The sequence below is a fragment of the Pseudophryne corroboree genome, chromosome 6, assembly GCF_028390025.1.
Source record: "Pseudophryne corroboree isolate aPseCor3 chromosome 6, aPseCor3.hap2, whole genome shotgun sequence".
Classification (NCBI taxonomy): domain Eukaryota; kingdom Metazoa; phylum Chordata; class Amphibia; order Anura; family Myobatrachidae; genus Pseudophryne; species Pseudophryne corroboree.
The window spans coordinates 74,569,078-74,585,074 of record NC_086449.1 but is presented as its reverse complement, the minus strand read 5'-3'; the positions used below and the strand labels follow the sequence as shown (position 1 = coordinate 74,585,074).

The window sequence follows — 15,997 nt, the reverse complement described above, 5'->3', positions numbered from 1 at the left end:
AGTTTCAGAGTAACTTCAGACCTACTCAGCGCTTGCGATCACTTCAGACTGTTCGGTTCCTGTTTTGACGTCACAAACACGCCCTGCGTTCACCCAGCCACGCCTGCGTTTTTCCTGGCACGCCTGCGTTTTTCCGAACACTCCCTGAAAACGGTCAGTTGACACCCAGAAACGCCCTCTTCCTGTCAATCACTCTGCGGCTGCCTGTGCAACTGAAAAGCTTCGCTAGACCTTGTCTGAAACTACATAGTTCGTTGTAATAGTACGACGCACATGCGCATTGCGCAGAAGTGCAGATTTTTTGTCTGATCGCTGCACGGCAAACGAATGCAGCTAGCGATCAACTCGGAATGACCCCCATGGTGCACTAATTGGGGTTCCCCGTCACTTTACGAAGAAAATTACACAAAAAAATATTTAAAAAACTTATGTTGACCTAGTGACCATGTTGACCTAATGCAGGGGTGGGCAACCAGTCAGAGGCAAAGAGCCAGAAGTGATCTGCAGTCAAGGGGAAGAGCCACTATCATGCGCGCGCCTTGCAAAAATGGGCGTGTGGCCTAGTTGTCACAAAGTCACACCCCATTTTTTTGCGCACACCTTTTCGGTATGACGTTTGTAGGAGTCTGACCTTGTGTCATAACCCCGTTTTTAGTCATGTTGTACAGTGCCACATACATATAATGCCCCAGTACAGTGCCACATACATATAAAAATGCCAAACGGGTGCCTCCACAGTGCCAAATACATATATGCCCCCTGTGCCAGATACACATGTGCCCCACAGTTCTAGGTACATATATGCTCCACAGTGCCAGATACATATATGCCCCCAGTGCCAGATACATATATGCTTCACAGTGCCAGATACATATGCCCCCACAGTGCCAGATACATATGCCCCCACAGTGCCAGATACATATGCCCCCACAGTGCCAGATACATATGCCCCCACAGTGCCAGATACATATGCCCCCAGTGCCAGATACATATGTGCCCTCAGTGCCAGATACACATGACCCCACAGTGCCAGATATGCCCCCAGTGCCAGATACAGATATGCCCCCAGTGCCAGATATGCCCCACGGTGCCAGTTATACATATGCCCCAGTGGCAGATATGCCCCCAGTGCCATATACATATATGCCCCCAGTGGCAGATACACATGTCCCCACAGTGCCAGATATGTCCCCAGTGCCACCTACATATATGTCCCCCTCAGTGCCAGATATGCCCCCAGTGCCAGCTACATATACTGTATGTCCCCGCAGTGCCAGATATGCCCCCAGTGCCTGCTACATATGTCCCCACAGTGCCAGATATGCCCCCAGTGCCAGCTCATATGTCCCTGCAGTGCCAGATATGCCCCCAGTGCCAGCTCATATGTCCCTGCAGTGCCAGATATGCCCCCAGTGCCAGCTCATATGTCCCTGCAGTGTCAGATATGCCCCTAGTGCCAGCTCATATGTCCCCACAGTGCGCTCCCCCCCAGTGCCAGCTCATATGTCCCTGCAGAGTCAGATATGCCCCCAGTGCCAGCTCATATGTCCCCAGTGCGCTCCCCCCCCCCCCCAGTGCCAGCTCATATGTCCCTGCAGTGTCAGATATGCCCTGAGTGCCAGCTCATATGTCCCCACAGTGCGCTCCCCCCCCCCAGTGCCAGCTCATATGTCCCTGCAGTGTCAGATATGCCCCCAGTGCCAGCTCATATGTCCCCACAGTGCGCTCCCCCCCCCCCAGTGCCAGCTCATATGTCCCTGCAGTGTCAGATATGCCCCCAGTGCCAGCTCATATGTCCCCAGTGCGCTCCCCCCCCCCAGTGCCAGCTCATATGTCCCTGCAGTGTCAGATATGCCCTGAGTGCCAGCTCATATGTCCCCACAGTGCGCTCCCCCCCCCCCCAGTGCCAGCTCATATGTCCCTGCAGTGTCAGATATGCCCCCAGTGCCAGCTCATATGTCCCCACAGTGCGCTCCCCCCCCCCAGTGCCAGCTCATATGTCCCTGCAGTGTCAGATATGCCCCCAGTGCCAGCTCATATGTCCCCACAGTGCGCTCCCCCCCCCCCCCAGTGCCAGCTCATATGTCCCTGCAGTGTCAGATATGCCCCCAGTGCCAGCTCATAAGTCCCCACAGTGCGCGCCCCCCCCAGTGCCAGCTCATATGTCCCCACAGTGCGCTCTCCTCTTTCCCCCTCCCCCCACCCCAGAGCTGCTCACCACGCTGCTGCTCTGCTGCGTATGAGGGCAGGAGAGCGCAGCGTGCGCCTCTCCTGCCCCTCAGACTCGCTCTCCGGCGGCAGCGACTATCTTGCTCTCGGCGCCGGGCCGTGAGCCAATCAGAGCTCATGGTCCGGCAGCCAATCAGGGCCCTGAGCTGCCGGTCCGTGAGCACTGATTATCTTCAATTCAGCGCCGGCTGGTGAGCCAATCACAGCCGCCGGAGGAGACGTATAGAGTTGTGTGTTCCGGGCTGTGTCTGGCAGCGGTGGCCGGGAGTGCATCGAGCCGCATGCGGAGGATCAAAGAGCCGCGGGTTGGCCACTGCTGACCTAATGCATGTCGACCAATAGTGGTCAACCCAATGACGGTCGACCTAATGACCCATACCCGCAAGATGTGATCACATGACCAATACAACAACAACTTGGCATATAACAAGTGGGTTACAGTGTGTCAGAAATACATTTAAATTCAAAGAATTTACAACATTTTAACAGAAGAACCTTTATTTCTCTTGGGATAATGTGTAAGAGGATGAATAAAGATTCCTCCATTTTAATTCTTAAACACTGTCATCAGAGCAGTAACTATACATATTGTTGCACTGTGCCAGAAAGAGCATTGGTATCCCCTCTCACCCTCCAACCCATATTTTAAATAGGAATAGAGGACTCCGAAGGCGCGTGGCCTTATGGGGAAGAGGCGTGACCACACAACAAGGCCCTCCATTCTCGTTACACCACTCAGTAGTAGTATAATCCCCTTACATGTTCCGCCACACAGTAGTAGCAGTGCCCTTTACGCCACACTGTAGTAGAAGCAGGGCTGGCTCCAGGCACGTTCCAATAGAGCGGCCGAACAGGGCGCCACACTTAATGGGCACCGCTAGCTCGCGCCGCCATATTGGAGCCTGCTCTGGAGCCAGGTCCCTGCAGCATCAGCGTCTGTCCCGCCGTCCCACCACCCACTGCATCCCACAAGCGCCCATGTAAGCGGCGCCGGCCCGTGAGCCAATCAGAGCTCGCGGACCAGCAGCTTTGATTGACTTGCGGACCGGCACCTAATTGAAGCACCGCCGCCGGAGGACTGAGGGGCAGGAGAGGCGTACGCTGCGCTCTCCTCTCCGCCCTCAAGAATAGGCAGCAGCAGCGCGGTGAGCAGCACTTTTTTTTTTTTTTTTTTTTGGGGGGGGGGGGGGGCACTGTAGGGACATGTGTATCTGGCATTGGGGGCATATCTGGTACTCTGGGGACATGTGTATCTGGCACTGTGGGGACATGTGTATCTGGCACTGTGGGGACATGTGTATCTGGCATTGGGGGCATATCTGGTACTCTGGGGACATGTGTATCTGGCACTGTGGGGACATGTGTATCTGTGGGGCATATGTGGGGGCATGTGGGGACATGTGTATCTGTGGGGCATATGTGTATCTGGCACTCTGGGGACATGTGTATCTGGCACTGGGGCATATATGTATCTGGCACTGTGAGGGCATATATGTATCTGCCACTGTGAGGGCATATATGTATCTGCCACTGTGGGGAGACGTGTGTCTGGCACTGGAGGCATATCTGGCACTGTGGGGACATGTGTATCTGGCACTGTGGGGAAATGTGTATTTTTCACACACCCTCTACACACTTAACAATTAACAGCCTTACACATAACAGCCACAGTAGTGTTCCTTACACATATCTCCAGTATAGTGCCAGATACACATAATGACCCCAGTAGTGCAGTGCCAGATAGACATGATATGCCCCCCCAGCAGTGCCAGATAGACATGATATGCCCCCCCAGCAGTGCCAGATACACATGCTATGCCCCCCAGCAGTGCCAGATACACATGCTATGCCCCCCAGCAGTGCCAGATACACATGCTATGCCCCCCAGCAGTGCCAGATGCACATGATATGCCCCACTGCAGTGCCAGTTACATATGATATGCTCCCCAGCAGTGCCAGATACGCATGATTTGCCCCCCAGCAGTGCCAGATATGCATGATATGCCCCCCCAGCAGTGCCAGATACCCATATGCCCCACTGCAGTGCCAGTTACATATGATATGCCCCCCAGCAGTGCCAGATACGCATGATATGCCCCCCCAGCAGTGCCAGATACCCATGATATGCCCCCCCAGCAGTGCCAGATACCCATGATATGCCCCCCCCAGCAGTGCCAGATACCCATGATATGCCCCCCAGCAGTGCCAGATACCCATGATATGCCCCCCAGCAGTGTCAGATACACATGATATGCCCCCCAGCAGTGTCAGATACACATGCCTCCAGTGCCAGATACATATATGCCCCCACAGTGCCAGATACATATACAGATGTGTCCACTTACAGCTTTGCTAATTTGCTAAATTTGGCACAACATGCAAAACATGGCTAAGGTCTTTTGCATGAGTAACGAGTGGATGGATTTTTAAATGTATGTTTGCCATAATAGAATATGTATAAAGTAACATATTAAAGAAGCAAGTTAAGAAAAATCACAAGGCATGGCTAAATCTCTGAGTCTATAGTATGTTAAACCAAGCCATACATGGCCGAATATAGCCAAGATGTATGTGGACACATCTGTATGCCCCCACAGTGCCAGATACATATATGCACCCACAGTGCCAGATACATATATGCCCCCACAGTGCCAGATACATATATGCCCCCAGTGCCAGATACACATGTCTCCAGAGTGCCAGATACATATATGCCCCCAGTGCCAGATACACATGTCTCCAGAGTGCCAGATACACATATGCCCACAGTGCCAATATATTCATTTATAGTTTGATAATATGAAGTTGTGTGGCCACGTCCACTTTTCCTGGAGCGCACAGGCCTTTTTCATGGGTGTGTGTGTGTGTGTGTGTGTGTGTGTGTGTGTGTGTGTGTGTGTGTGTGTGTGTGTGTGTGTGTGTGGGGGGGGGGGGGGTAGTGCTTCAAAATTTTCTCACTCAGGGTGCTAGTAGGCCCTGAGTAGTAGTGCTCCATACACATTATGCCACAAAGTAGTAATAGCAGTAGTGCCCATCCCTCCCTATATGCAGCACTCTCTCCCGGTTAGTGTATCTACAGAAGGTAGCTGGGGGAGGCCACGGTGGAAGTCAGTGAGTTAGGCTTCTGAGGCAGAGGAGGGAAATGGGAGGGGGAGGGAGACAGGGGAAGGAGACAGGGGAGGTGGGAGGAACAACACGGGGCAGAAAGTTGCAGCGCTGTCAGTTGTAATGTATATTAGTAGTAGTGCGCCCCACAGTGGAGCACACCGCTACTATTATACACTGCAGTGGGCATTAAACAGTGGTGGCAGCGGCAATGTATACACATCTCGGCAATTGCAGGTGGAGGCGGCTGGTCCCGTCCACAGGCCATGTGCGCTCTGTGCCAGTGCACCAGCAGCACCACCCTAGTTACAGCTATGACTGTACTCTCACATTCCTGTCACACACTGTCAGAGTCCTGTAAAACCATTGCTGCAGCTTCTCATCCGAGAAAGTGGTGTTACCCCTTTTACACAATCCTTTTCTAACATAAATAAGCAGTAGTGGCCTTCAAAACTGCTTTTACACTGGCCTCCGACATCTCCATTTCACCTTGCAGCCCACATAACTACAGTTACCCTGATATCCATCATTTCTATGATGGAAATGTAGCCTTCATAACTACTCCGGAATCTCTATCCTACATGTACTGTAGTCTTCATAACTACTTTTACACTGGTTCCAGAATTTCCATCCACCGTTGTAGCCTTCATATCTAGATTTACATGTGCTCCAGCATCTCTGTCCTGCCTTCTTCCTATATTGTTATCTATATATTTACATTTACACCAGTCTCCAGTAGCTCCAGACTTGTGGTCTTCTGGCCAATTTTGACACTGGTTTCTAGTAATTTTGTCTCGCTTCTTATTATATGCCTAGAATAGTCCTTATTTCAGGTGTTAGGGGTAAATTTACTTTTCAGCAAGTTTCTTTAACGTTCCCTGTATTGTAAGAAACTATTTTATGAAATATTAATCTGCACCATTATCTACCTCTATCCTGTCATGTAGTCTTCTACACCTGCTCCACCCCACAGCTCCCCCATCCTTTATATTCACTTTCTGAACTTCAGTCACTTATCCTCCAAGAGATACCAACTCCACCCAGCTTTTATATCTGCTAAATTGCCCTCCACCATCCCTTACACACAGCAGCTCCATCCGGCCTTTCTTTCTAAACTGCCCACTACCTTCCTAAACTCAGTCTTTTTATAATCTTCTAAACTGTACTACAGGTACACTGTACATAACACACACAGCCATCTCCATCCAGCCTTATCTCCTCTAAACTATCCTCTACTATCCCTGACACACAGCCACCCACATTCTGATATTTCATATTCTAAGCTGTGTTCTACCTTTCCTGACACACAGCCACCCCCATCCTGCCTTATCTTCTTCTGCACTGTCCTGTATCATCCCTGACATACAGCCACCTCCATCCTGCCTTATCTTCTTCTGCACTGTCCTGTATCATCCCTGACATACAGCCACCTCCAGTAGTAACCATACCATCACTGACACACAGCCACCTCCATCCTGCCTTATCTTCTTCTGCACTGTCCTGTATCATCCCTGACATACAGCCACCTCCAGCAACCGTACCATCACTGACACACAGCCACCCCCATCCTGCCTTATCTTCTTCTGCACTGTCCTGTATCATCCCTGACATACAGCCACCTCCAGCAACCGTACCATCACTGACACACAGCCATCTCCATCCTGCCTTATCTTCTTCTACACTGTCCTGTACCATCCCTGACATACAGCCACCTCCAGTAACCATACCATCACTGACACACAGCCATCTCCATTCTGCCTTATCTTCTTCTACACTGTCCTGTACCATCCCTGACATACTGTACAGCCACCTCCAGTAACTGTACCATCCCTGACACACAGCCATCTCCATCCAGCTGTATCTTCTTTTACATGAACCTGTACCATCTCTGACACATACTGTAGCCACCTCCAGTAACCATACCATCCCTGACACACAGTTATCTCCATTCTGCCTTATCATCGTCTAAACCAGGCATTTCCAACATTGGTCCTCAATGCATACTAATAGCTCTTTTAGACTAAAATCACAGGTCGCAGCCGGGAGCCTGACATGGGATATTGCCAGGTTGGTGACGTTGCCGGTGATGCGGCGGTGGCGGTGCTTGGATATCACATGATCTCCATACGCCGCCTGTGCATCTCTGTGAACAGGAAGCCGGGTCGATGTGACCCGGCTCCCGTTTACACTGCAAAGTTTGCTGGGTTGAACCCGAGTTCAACCCTACAATCGACCCAAGTTGCAATACTGGGTCACTCGACCCGGATTATTCCAACTCAGCCCTTTTACACCAACCAGCAACACGGCTTATGCACGCTCATGTGTAATAACCCGTGTTATATGCTGGCGGTGTAAAAGGGGTATAACAGTCCAGGCTTTAGTGATATCCATGCTTGAGCACAGATGACTTAATCAGTACCTCAGTTATTTTGATTTAAGCATCTGTGCTAAAGCCTGGGCATCACTAACACCTGCACTGTTAGTATGCCACTATTGGTCGACATTGACATGGTCGACATGGACACATGGTCGACACATGAAAATGTCGACATGAGTTTTTTAACTTTTTTTGGTGTCGTTTTTTGCGTAAAGTGACCGCTTTGCTCGCCATGCTTCGGGCATGGTGCCTTCGCTTCGCTCGGCATAGATAACGATCCACGTGGACTTCGATTGGAACGGTAAAGTATGGAAAAGTTCCCCAAAAGAAAAAAAATTAGATTTTAAACCTACCGGTAAATCTTTCTCCTAATCCGTAGAGGATGCTGGGGACTCCGTAAGGACCATGGGGTATAGACGGGCTCCGCAGGAGATATGGCACCTAAAAAGAACTTTGACTATGGGTGTGCACTGGCTCCTCCCTCTATGCCCCTCCTCCAGACCTCAGTTAGAGAACTGTGCCCAGAGGAGATGGACAATACAAGGCAGGATTTAGAAATCCAAGGGCAAGATTCATACCAGCCCACACCAATCATACCATGTAACCTGGATCATACATAACCAGTTAACCGTATGAACAACAACAGTAACGGTCCAAGACCGATTTCAACTGTAACATAACCCTTATGTGAGCAACAACTATATACAAGTCTTGCAGAGTTTCCGCACTGGGACGGGCGCCCAGCATCCTCTACGGACTAGGAGAAATAGATTTACCGGTAGGTTTAAAATCTTATTTTCTCTTACGTCCTAGAGGAAGCTGGGGACATTGGATGCTTTGGTATAAACCCCATGGTCCTTACAATCAGGCGGGAGAGTGCGTATGACTCTGCAGCACCGACTGAGCAAACGCTAGGTCCTCATCAGCCAGGGTATCAAACTTGTAGAATTTAGCAAAAGTATTTGACCCCGACCAAGTCGCCGCTCGGCAAAGTTGTAATGCCGAGACGCCTCAGGCAGCCGCCCAAGAAGAGCCCACCTTCCTAGTGGAATGGGCCTTTACCGAATTTGGTACCGGCAATCCAGCCGTAGAGTGAGCGTGCTGAATCGTATTACAGATCCAGCGAGCAATAGTCTGCTTCGAAGCAGGTGCGCCAATCTTATTGGCCGCATACAGGACAAACAGAGCCTCTGTTTTCCTAATTCTAGCCGTCCTGGCTACATAAATCTTTAAGGCCCTGACTACGTCCAGGGATCTGGAATCCTCCAGGTCACTTGTAGCCACAGGCACCACAATAGGTTGATTCACATGGAATGAAGAAACCACCTTAGGCAAAAATTGCGGACGTGTCCTCAATTCAGCTCGATCCACATGAAAAATCAAGTAGGGGCTTTTGTGTGACAAAGCCGCCAATTCTGATACTCGCCTTACTGATGCCAAGGCCAACAACATGACCACCTTCCAAGTAAGAGATTTCAACTCAACCTTGTTAAGCGGTTCAAACCAGTATGATTTTAGGAACTGCAACACCACGTTGAGGTCCCACGGTGCCACTGGAGGCACAAAAGGAGGCTGGATGTGTAGCACTCCCTTTACAAACGTCTGGGCTTCTGGAAGAGAAGCCAATTCCTTCTGAAAGAAAATCGAGGGGGCCGAAATCTGAACCTTAACAGAGCCTAATTTCAGGCCCATATCAACTCCTGTCTGTAGGAAGTGGAGAAAACGACCCAGATGAAAATCTTCCGTAGGTGCATTCTTGGTCTCACACCAAGACACATACTTTCGCCAGATACGGTGATAATGCTTAACCGTCACCTCCTTCCTAGCCTTTATTAAAGTAGGGATGACCTCTTCCGGAATCCCCTTTTTCGCTAGGATTCGGCGTTCAACCGCCATGCCGTCAAACGTAACCGCGGTAAGTCCTGAAATACACAGGGCCCCTGTTGCAACAGGTCTTCCCTCAGAGGAAGAGGCCAGGGATCTCCTGTGAGCATCTCTTGTAGATCTGAGTACCAGGCCCTTCGAGGCCAGTCTGGGACAACGCGTATCGTCTGTACTCTTCTTTGCCTTATGATCCTCAACACTTTTGTGATGAGAGGAAGAGGAGGAAACACGTAGACCGATTTGAACACCCACGGTGTTATCAGAGCATCTACTGCCACTGCCTGAGGGTCCCGAGACCTGGCACAATACCTCTGAAGCTTTTTGTTGAGGCGTGACGCCATTATGTCTATTTGAGGAGTTCCCCAAAGACGTGTTATGTCTGCAAAGACTTCTTGATGAAGTCCCCACTCTCCTGGATGGAGATCGTGTCTGCTGACGAAGTCTGCTTCCCAGTTGTCCACTCTCGGAATGAAGACAGCCGACAGAGCGCTTACATGATTTTCTGCCCAGCGAAAGAATCCTGGTGGCTTCCGCCATCGCGACTCTGCTTCTTGTCCCGCCTTGGCGGTTCACATTAGCCACTGCTGTGACATTGTCTGATTGAATCAGAACCGGAAGGTTTCGAAGAAGACTCTCCGCTTGTCGAAGGCCGTTGTAAATGGCCCTGAGTTCCAACACATTGATGTGTAGACAGGACTCCTAGTCTGACCAAAGTCCCTGAAAAATTTTTTCCTGTGTGACCGCTCCCCATCCTCGGAGGCTCGCGTCCGTGGTAACCAGGATCCAGTCCTTAATTTCAAACCGGCGACCCTCCAGCAGGTGAGCACTTTGCAACCACCACAGGAGAGACACACTGGCCCCTGGGGACAGAGTTATTTTCCGATGTAAGTGCAGATGGGACCCGGTCCACTTGTCCAGAAGGTCCCATTGAAAAGTCCTTGCATGGAACCTTCCGAAGGGAATGGCCTTGTAGGCCGCTACCATTTTTCCCAGAACTCGAGTGCATTGGTGAACTGACACCCTTTTCGGTTTTAGCAGGTCTCTGACCATGTTCTGGATGTCCTGGGCTTTCTCTATTGGGAGGAAGACCTTCATTTGTTCCGTATCCAGTATCATACCTAGGAACGGTAGTCGAGTTGTCGGAATCAACTGTGACTTCGGTAGATTTAAAATCCAACCGTGTTGCTGGAGCACTCCCAGAGAGAGCGCCACACTGCTCAGCAATTTCTCCCTTGATCTCGCTTTTATCAGGAGATCGTCCAAGTATGGAATAATTGTGACTCCATGCTTGCGCAGGACCACCATCATTTCCGCCATTATCTTGGTGAAAATCCTCGGGGCCGTGGAAAGTCCAAACGGCAACGTCTGAAATTGGTAATGACAATCCTGTACAGCGAATCTCAGGTATTCCTGATGGGGGGCATACTGTATATGGGGACATGAAGGTACGCATCCTTTATGTCCAGAGACACCATAAACTCCCCCTCCTCCATGTTGGCTATTATCGCTCTGAATGATTCCATTTTGAATTTGAATCTTTTTATGTACAGGTTTAGGGATTTCAGATTCAAAATAGGTCTGACCGAACCGGCCGGTTTCGGGACCACAAATAGGGTTGAGTAGTAACCTCTTCCCTGCTGGTGCAGGGGAACCTTGATTATCACTTGCTGTATACACAGCGTTTGAATTGCAGCTAACACTACATCCCTTTCCGATGTGGAAGCTGGTAGGGCCGATTTGAAAAATCGGCGCGGGGGCACCTCTTCGAATTCCAGTTTGTACCCCTGGGAAACTATTTCCAACACCCAGGGATTCAGGTCTGATCTGACCCAGGTCTGACTGAAAAGTCGAAGACGTGCCCTCACCGGTGCGGACTCCCTCAGGGGAGCCCCAGCATCATGCTGTGGGTTTTGGAGCAGCCGGGGAGGACTTTTGGTCCTGGGCACCTGCCGAAGGTGCTCTTTTGCCTCTGCCATTACCTCTGGCGAGGAAAGAGGATCCCCGACCTCTTCTGGACTTGTGCGACCGAAAGGACTGCATCTGATAGGGTATTACTTTCTTTTGCTGTTGGGGAATATATGGTAAAAAATTTGATTTACCTGCTGTAGCTGTGGAAACCAGGTCCGTCAGCCCATCCCCAAACAATACCTCACCCTTATAGGGTAGTACGTGTTTTTTGGAATCCGCATCACCCGTCCATTGGCGAGTCCATAAGGATCTTCTCGCCGAGATAGCCATGGCATTGGCCCTAGAAGCTAGCAATCCAATGTCCCTTTGAGCATCCCTCATAAATAAGACTGCGTCTTTAATATGGGCTAGAGTTAAGAATATAGTATCCTTATATCCATATTATCAAATTGATCTGTCAGCTCATCTGTCCAAGCTGCAATTGCGCTACACACCCATGCCGACGCAATTGTCGGTCTTAGCACAGCACCCGTATGAGAATAAATACACTTTAAGGTAGTTTCTTGCCTGCGATCTGCAGGGTCCTTAAGGGCCGCTGTGTCAGGAGACTGTAGCGCCACTTTCTTGGACAAGCGCGTCAGGGCCTTGTCCACAGTGGGGGGTGATTCCCAAATCTCCCTGTCCTGCTTAGTGAAGGGGTATGCCATATAAATTCTTTTGGGGATCTGCGGTCTCTTTTCCGGAGTCTCCCAAGCTTTTCCAAAGAAATCATTTAATTCATGAGATGTGGGAAAATTAATAATCTGTTTCTTTTCCTTAAACATGTGTACCCTTGTGTCGGGGACCGAGGGTTCATCCTCAATATGCAACACATCCCTTATTGCCACAATCATACACTGAATGGTTTTAGTCACCCTAGGGTGCAATTTTACTTCGTCATAGTCGACACTGGAATCAGAATCCGTGTCGGTAGTAGTGTCTTGTGTTAAGGGAGCTTTTGAGACCCCGACGGGCCCTGTGAGTCGGTCCAATCCGAGGATTGACCCCCTGATGTCCCCCCTAATTCAGCCTTATCAAGCCTTTTATGTAAAGATGCCACACTTGCATTCAACATATGCCACATGTCCATCCATTCCGGAGTCGGCACAACAGACAGGGACACACCACTCATTTGCTCCACCTCCTCCTTGGAGAAGCCTTCCGCTTCAGACATGTCGACACCACGTACCGACACCCCACACACACAGGGATTATTTACAAGGGGACAAAACCCCAACCAGGCCTTTAGGAGAGAGAGAGAGAGTATGCCAACACTGTGGAAAAATATGACCAGATAGCGCTTTTTTATATAATAATATTCCAATTCCCACTCACTGCGTCGCCAATGTGCCCCCCTCCTCTTTTTTCCAGCCTGTGAAGTTCAGCAGGGGAGAGACCAGGGAGCCAGCGTTCAGCATGCAGCTTCTGTGGAGAAAATGGCGCTGGTTAGTGCTGAGGATCAAGCCCCGCCGGCGGGCTTCGGTCCCAGTGCTTTTTTTATTAAAATGGCGGGGGATTCTTGGATTTACTGCCTCCGCAGCCTAATCCATCTTAACATGGCCAGAAGTGAGAAATATTGCTGCCCAGGGCGCCCCCCCCCCCAGCGCCCTGCACCCTTCAGTGCTGCTCTGTGTGTGTATAGTGGGAGCAATGGCCTTACCTCATGAAGATCTGATGTCTTCTGCCGCCTGATGTCTTCTGCCTTCTCATACTCACCCGGCTTCTATCTTCGGCATCTGTGAGGAGGACGGCGGCGCGGCTCCGGGACGAACCCCAGGTGAGACCTGTGTTCCGACACCCTCTGGAGCTAATGGTGTCCAGTAGCCTAGAAACAGAGCCCAACCGTAAAGCCAGCCCTGCTTCTCTCTCCCCAGTCCCACGATGCAGGGAGCCTGTTGCCAACAGGACTCCCTGAAAATAAAAAACCTAACAAAATTCTTTTAAAACAGAAAACTCTGGAGAGCTCTCTGCAGTGCACCCTTTCTCCTCTGGGCACAGAATCTAACTGAGGTCTGGAGGAGGGGCATAGAGGGAGGAGCCAGTGCACACCCATAGTCAAAGTTCTTTTTAGGTGCCCTATCTCCTGCGGAGCCAGTCTATACCCCATGGTCCTTACGGAGTCCCCAGCATCCTCTAGGACGCAAGAGAAAAGTTAAAAAACCTCATGTCGACCTTTTCATGTGTCGACCTTTCATGTGTCGACCATGTGCCCATGTCGAGCATGTCAATGTCGACCAATAGTGGTCGACCTAGTGACTGTCGACCATAAAATGGTCGACCATCTGAACGGATACCAATCCATATGCCCCGCATAGTAATGCAAACTGTGTACAATTAGTTGCACTGTTCATAAATTGTGCCCGTGTTTTCAGTTGAAACTTGAACCTTTTTCAGGGGGAGATGTTTCCAACCTTGGAGAGAGAAACAATCAAACAAACAAACAAACAAACAAACAGTTTGTGTTTGAAAAATTAGTTACATTCTGATTGGTTGGTTCTTTCTCCAAGGTTTCATACAGAACCCCCGCCACCCCCCACCTCAGAGTCAGATATGTTTACATGTAAACTTAAAATAGTAGAGGAGCAGAGATGCACATCAACAAAGACCTTTCGTACTTAAGTCCCATATGCCAGGTGCAAGATTCCAGTTTGCGTCTAATGCAGAACTCATCTGTGCGCCCAGGTTATCGTATCAGAAGCTCACATTCGTGTCTCTTATTCTCTCCAACTCCCAGATTCTTGCTGTTCTCAGGATCAAATAGATCCCCCCTTCCCATGGGACGGATGTGGACCCCCCAGTCCAAGGTAAGGTAACCCAGCTGTTCTGCCCTTCACATGTACGAATACCTTATGATGAGAAGAACCTGACGTATTTCATGTCTTTTGTCTCAGGTGTGAGGAGTATCTGAGCCGGGTGCAATGCATGTACCTCTGTTCTCCCCACATTGCTAAGTGGGGCCACCCCAAAACAGTTGCTGGAGTACACGAGCTGCCCCTGTGCAACAAGTTCTGTGATGACTGGTAAGGCTACTTTTTTGTAATATGGTACCAACCTAGAATACTGCTTTAAGGTGCACCCGGCACCGTAGTGCCTGTTGCCAGAGGCGCGATAACGTGCAAATGCCAGTTTCAGCCGTCCTCTGGTGTGCTAATGTGCGTCTGAATGTGCAGGTCAGGAGACGCCCACTCTTAGCAACTGGGCACACTCACGTGCACCATTGACACTTGCACCGATCATGGCCTCTGCGGCAGCGTCTGTGCTTCTGACACGCCCCCGGCATTCCCATAACACGCCCATGGGACTGACTTTTTTTGTGTTCGGTTGAGGTCACAGGCCATGAATGCTAATTGCTTTGCCATGCCATTTCTCGAGTCGTACACAACAGCGCCTTAGTGCGTACACTCGGGGTAACGCGGTCTGCATGCACTTCTAAATCAGGCACACGGAGAGGTCATTGGTCCCTTTACACTGATAATCGGTTTTCTCTAAGATATTGGTTCGGCCCACAAGATGACTTCCATAGCGTGCAATTAATAGGTGCTTTAATAAAAAATAAAGGTGTTTTAATTAAAAAAAAAAGAGAAGAAAAAAAGCTGTACAAATATAAGCGATTGTGTCTAGACTTAATTGCGTACATATACAGTATATGGTCCCTACATTTTGGGCATGATATACTGTATATTGACAGTGCTTGTAAACAGAATATAGCCAACGGGAGGAGGGCATTAAGGGACAATCTAACTAATGCCTCTTTTCCGCCTAAATCCTGAGTCTGACCCAAGATAGATTTGGAACACAGTTCCAAACTGAGTCAGACCCGGGACTGAACCCAATCCAACGCGGCTTTGTTTCCGAGTCGGAGCCGTTTCTCAGCAGCAGTAGACACTCCGGCTCTGCCCCCTGATGTCACTGGCACCACCCCTGGATGTGTCAGCGCTGCAGGAAGCAGCAACGTCCCCATTGTGGATTTCCCCATGCTGTAAACAGGAGCCAGGACATCCGTTTACAATGCCCCTTAATCCAGGTCCTGCCCCGGACCAATCACGCAAGCTAGCAGGACTGGCATCACTGGTCACTGGACCCGGATTAACCCTTTTCCACTGAGCTGTGACCCGGGTTATCACGTTTTAGAGGAAGTGGAAAAGGGGTATTAATGCGCTAAACTTTTTTCCCCACAGTGCGCAAAATTTTAAGCTGGGTTTTTGATATTTAATTAGACGCAAGAATTTTAGCCATGATCGGTTCTATAGAAATGACCACAGGTTCTTTTCTCTCAGCTTCAGAGCAGATGCAAAGTCGGCTTCAGAGCAGATGCAAAGTCGGCTTCAGAGCAGATGCAAAGTCAGGGAAATTCCCTATTTTAAGGTAAAAATGTCGGGACTTGGGACCTTATTCAGCTTCAGTTGCAGTTTTGCTAATTTAGCAAAACTGCAACTGTCTGCGATCGCATGCTGG

At 49.9% G+C, this 15,997-nt stretch overlaps 1 protein-coding gene across 1 annotated transcript in view; it reads left to right on the top strand.

Moving 5' to 3' along the window:
• RTBDN (retbindin) overlaps nt 1-15,997 on the top strand; it is a 38,901-nt gene that overhangs the window by 8,955 nt on the left and 13,949 nt on the right. The window contains exons 3-4 of the mRNA XM_063931191.1: nt 14,277-14,346; nt 14,434-14,562. Of these exons, the coding sequence (XP_063787261.1) occupies nt 14,277-14,346; nt 14,434-14,562 (199 nt within the window). The remainder of the gene's footprint in view (nt 1-14,276; nt 14,347-14,433; nt 14,563-15,997) is intronic.